The sequence below is a fragment of the Perkinsus marinus genome (genome assembly GCF_000006405.1).
Source record: "Perkinsus marinus ATCC 50983 genomic scaffold scf_1104296965578, whole genome shotgun sequence".
NCBI lineage: Eukaryota > Perkinsozoa > Perkinsida > Perkinsidae > Perkinsus > Perkinsus marinus.
Window position 1 is genome coordinate 254,688 of NW_003204277.1, and position 4,889 is coordinate 259,576.

Here is a 4,889-nt window from a genome sequence, read left to right on the forward strand (position 1 = left end):
AGAGGATTACTACAGCACTAGTTTTACGCAGAGGACACCAATATCTGATCCTCCTTATACTGCCACTACTGCAGTAAGTAGTTATGATAGTCATGGTAGTCCTAGTATAATGGTATTCAGGTATCAGGAGTAGTAACTAAGTCGATGGCTGAGTCAGAGAATTACATGAAGATGTTATTGGAATCTACACGTCGTCAGGAGCAGCTTCTTAGTACATCCTACTCTTATGAATACCTACTATCCCTTTTTCCTCTCCTCCTACATTAGGTCGTATAGTAGAGTTATTCTCTACTACTAATGCTAAATTGGACATTTTATCCACCAAAGTGGAGGTCTTACAGAAGGCTACTGTTGATGCTATTGATGGGAGCCTAGGCAACTACCTACTACCTTCCTCTAAAAGATCATCCTCTAGTACAACGGGTGGTAGTCGTACTACTTCAACAACTGATGCCCGCGGATCTCGAGGACAGATTATAATGCCTCCTGGTAGATAGCCGTCGGCGCTGCCCTCCTACTCCCTAACTAGTTATATACCTCAGGGATGGGTGTTGGAAGCCATAGACAACAACAGCAACAACAGCCGCCGCCGCCACCACCACATACTATGGATGATGAGGAACGTCGACGACGGGAAGCAGAGTTAGATAGGTTAAGGCAAGAGGAAGATAGGAAGAAGATGGAAGAACAGAAGAAGATTGACGAGGAAAGGCTTCGTAGAGAGGTTAGTACTATTACTACTACTAGTAATAATATCAAGTACCTACACCATAGGAGGAGGAACGAAGCCGTAGAGAGGCTCTTGCTAAGCGGACACAAGGCCTTATGAGTGGTCTTACAACAGCAACAACATTACCACAAGGGGACACCACAGCAGTCACTACCACCTCAACAACTGGAGGGCTCTTCGGGTATGATGATGATGATGTTGTTGACCTAACACCAAGGAGGACTAGTAGAGGTAGGTATTGGTACATGCTGAGTTGTTCTATATTGTATCCAAAGGTGGGAAACAACAACAACAACATCGTAGACCATTGGCTAGCGGTTTGTTCGATGATTAACCCTATTACTTCTACTACTACTACCTCAGTTTGTCGTAATCATTCTTCTTCTTTTTGTGTTATAAGTAGTACTGGTATTACAAGAGTTAGTTAATGTATGGTCTATAAGGATAGGACACTCGAACTACAGGAGGTGGTATATCATGCATATGCACTCTGTCATACCTCTTATTTAGAGGGCTCGAGTAGCCTTTGGTGTGGTATTAATACACAATAATGAAGGTAGTAGGGATAAAGAGCCCCCGACTAGTAAGTCTATACTTTCCTGGTTACACTATGCTAGAGCAATAGGAGGAGGAGGAGTTACTGAAGGTAAAAATAATAATAAGCAGGTGCATAAAAGGTAGTATAATGGTAGGGGAAAGGGTAGAGCTTATGTCAACCTTCTTTGATGAGATCGGGGATATACGTAAATCAATGGCAGAGGCACAACATAATATCAATTGTATTAGGAAGGGTCATGATGATATGGCTAAAGTAAGTAGTAATAATAATAGTAGGAGTTAAATATAGTACTTAATAGGTTGTATCAACTGATAAGGAGACTATAGTAAGAAGACAAGTTGAAGATGTTATAACAATAACTAATAGGCTTATGACTGTAATTAAGAGTAGTATAGACGATATCAGAATACGTAATGAGGAGTTTATGGTAAGGTTAGTAGTAATAGTACTAGATTACTGAGTATTACTCTTAGGAAGTAGCTCCAAAGGCTACAGTAGACATTAAGGTTAGGGATACTACCTATAAAGGCCTTTGTACTAGGTTCAATACTTTGGTAATAGTACCATAATCATCATCATGGTTATGGAGATGTTGTTGATCAGATAACAGAATATCAACTAGCTCAGTCTGACTTTACCAAGTATGTTAAGTCTAGAGCCTTCAACAATCTACGTATGACCCTTCCTGATGCAACTATAGAGGAGGTAGTAGTAATAGTAGTATGATGGTAGTATACCCTGAGTAGTAGATAGATGAGCTCATACACTCTGGTGTACGACCATCCAAGGTCTTACAACAGAAGATGATGATAAGGGAAGGAGGCACCTCAATAGATGCACATGTATGTATGATTAACAAATTGCAGAATATGCAGGATAAGTAGTAGTAGTAGTAGGTAGTAGTAGGGAATAGTAGTAGTTGTTATGGTAGATACTCGGACCTTAGGAGTCTTGAGGAGGCAGTAGTAGATCTAAGGCAACTCTTTATGGAAATGGCTGTATTAGTACACCAACAGGTATTATCTATTCACAGATAATGTGTAGGATTTATGGTATTCAGAATGAGATATTAGATAATATAGAATTCAATGTGGTAAATGCAAAGCACCATACGGCAGAGGCCGAAAGAAGTCTTATAAGTGCACGAAAGCATCAAAGATCGGCTCAAAAGACCCGATTATGTATAGTAATCATCTGTATCACCTTCCTAGTGATACTCCTAATACCAACAATATCAGCAACAACAACAAAAACGGCAATGAACAATATATCATAATGACCAGCATTGCCAGCATGGTGGTAGTGGTAGTGTTCATGACCATACTTGTTGTGTTTATAATCATGAAGATAGTGTACCCAATATCAGGGATTAACTACTACTTCATATGGGTAATAATCAATCATCATATAACGTGGACAAGTCTAGTACTACTACTACTGACCTACTTGATAATGATGTTAATAATGGAGCAATCCGTAGTGATGCAACCTCTATTACCCCAGAGTACTACTCAAGAGATGGGTATAATAGGGTACATACTACTGTACCTATATTTACTGTTGAGGACTTTAAGAAAAGTAGTAGTGTTGTGTATATAACATGTTCATAGGATTATCTTGTTATTATTTAGTGTCCAAGCCTGTGGATGTAGTATTTTATGAACATGGTCTTTGGGGTCATCCATACGATCTACATAACTTAGCTTATTCTATATATACTACAAGTGGTGCTCTTCCTATCATGATACAATCAAATGTTGGTAAGACTAGTGATGGAGTTATACCTGGTGGTCTCCGTCTCCTAACTGAATGTATACCATATTTCGATGCTTTACCAAAAGGAAGTACAATATCTTTCATAGGCCATTCTCTCGGGGGACTGTAATAACTGTAATTATCATCATACTACCAATACTACTATTACCTTCCAATAGGTACATCAGAGTGGCTCTCCGAAACCTGTTTGAGAAGTATCCTGATTACTTTATAGCCCGAGGGCTTATCCTTGATAAATTGGTAGGAATTAGTCTTCTTTAATAGTAGTAGTAGTAAGGGAATATGTTTATTAGTTACTATTGGCATGCCCTAATCTTGGTATAAAGGATGTTCCTGTTCATATTCGTGCAGGGGCTATGTTAGCATCTCTAGCACAACAATCAATGGTAGACTTTCTTGATACACGTGGTAAACTATTAATGCAATTATGTGATAATGCGGGTATTGAATCTATTAGACCTTTCCGTGAAAGGTTAGTATATGGTAATATACAAGCAGATCTTCTTGTATCTATTGATAGTGCTCTAATAGTACCACCTGGATGTAGATTATGGATAGATGAGACTTATGATAATGCTATCAGAGAGAAGGATTACTCATTAGAGGATAATAACAAGGAAGCAACAGCAGGAGAAGGGGCAGCAGCAACACCAAAGGCACCTGCTAGTATCTACCCTGCTTATGTCGAGGCTACAGATAGACTTAATCCTGATACACCATCTTTTACTCTAAACTCACTTACTTGGAGACGGTATGCAGTGAAGTTTCCAATGTGGTCTTGGGCTGCTATGTTTGATGGAACCGCTCACTTCAAGTTGGTTAATCATACAACACAGGATATTCATAGTACTGGTGTACCCGTAGTTAATCACATTAGTCGTCATTGGAAAAAACAACAACATCATCAAGATGATGATGATGTTACTAAGGAGAGTACTACTAGCAGTACACCAGGATCTAATGATGATGATGATGAAGTTGAGATGGAGATTAAAGCTCGACATGCCGGCGTAATGGTAGTCTTTGATCTACGCCCATATTGTTATCATTAAACCTCAGGAACCGATACAAAGTTATTGTAGATGTATTAATGGTGATGATGATGATGATTCGTGTAGGATAGGAAAAGATGAGCATCAACAGGATGAGCGGATAATCACGATGTCTCCAGTAGATGGCTGAAGTAGACCCCAATTGTTCATGATGATAATGTTGTTGTTGTTGTTGTTCACACTCCTTTGAAGTCCATTCCTTAACGAAATTCAAATCCCTTAGCAATAATTCACTTAACATTTGCTATTCGCGTATTATACTCATATGATGTTCATCTACAAGTAGTCCATCATCATATTGTGACAATGGAATATTGTCAATGTATCATCATCATCAACATCATCATCAAGCACTGCATTAATACCGTGAATTCATATTTACTAGACTTCGTTGTGTGGATAATTGAAAGTTCATCCGATAATATTACCCCTTCATCTCTGTTCTCACCCATATTATCCTCGAATACAGTAGACGCATGCCGTTGGTTTCGTGTTGGTCATCAAAGTATGATGAAACAATTCACAGGAGTCGGACTCTATTATTTGGGAGAAGGTCTTTATTCATCTTTTAGAAGCTGAAGCACATGTGATAATTCCACCGAAAATGAATACTGCATAAAAATACTTTTATTCATCCGCGAGTGCATCACACTCTTTGATCCTGAGCTTGGCATACTACTCAATGATGATAATCATAATGATTATGGTATCATAAAAAGGTCTTATCTCTCCTCCTCCTTCCAACTTACCCATCACAGTCACAACGTATATC

The 4,889-nt window shown here is 38.8% G+C and overlaps 2 protein-coding genes across 2 annotated transcripts; both read left to right on the top strand.

Moving 5' to 3' along the window:
• Window positions 1-144: 144 nt before the first annotated feature.
• Pmar_PMAR006657 (hypothetical protein) lies at window positions 145-1,064 on the top strand (the record flags this gene model as incomplete). Its single annotated transcript, XM_002769571.1, has 5 exons — window positions 145-211; window positions 268-489; window positions 543-724; window positions 775-961; window positions 1,006-1,064. 5 exons carry the CDS (start codon window positions 145-147, stop codon window positions 1,062-1,064), a joined length of 717 nt encoding a protein of 238 aa, XP_002769617.1.
• A 351-nt stretch (window positions 1,065-1,415) lies between these two features.
• Pmar_PMAR006658 (syntaxin, putative) lies at window positions 1,416-4,247 on the top strand (the record flags this gene model as incomplete). Its single annotated transcript, XM_002769572.1, has 12 exons — window positions 1,416-1,541; window positions 1,588-1,716; window positions 1,763-1,843; window positions 1,893-1,994; window positions 2,039-2,169; window positions 2,221-2,305; window positions 2,350-2,470; window positions 2,760-2,867; window positions 2,921-3,170; window positions 3,224-3,305; window positions 3,359-4,075; window positions 4,125-4,247. The coding sequence occupies 12 exons, from the start codon at window positions 1,416-1,418 to the stop codon at window positions 4,245-4,247; spliced, it is 2,055 nt and encodes a 684-aa protein (XP_002769618.1).
• Window positions 4,248-4,889: the final 642 nt, after the last annotated feature.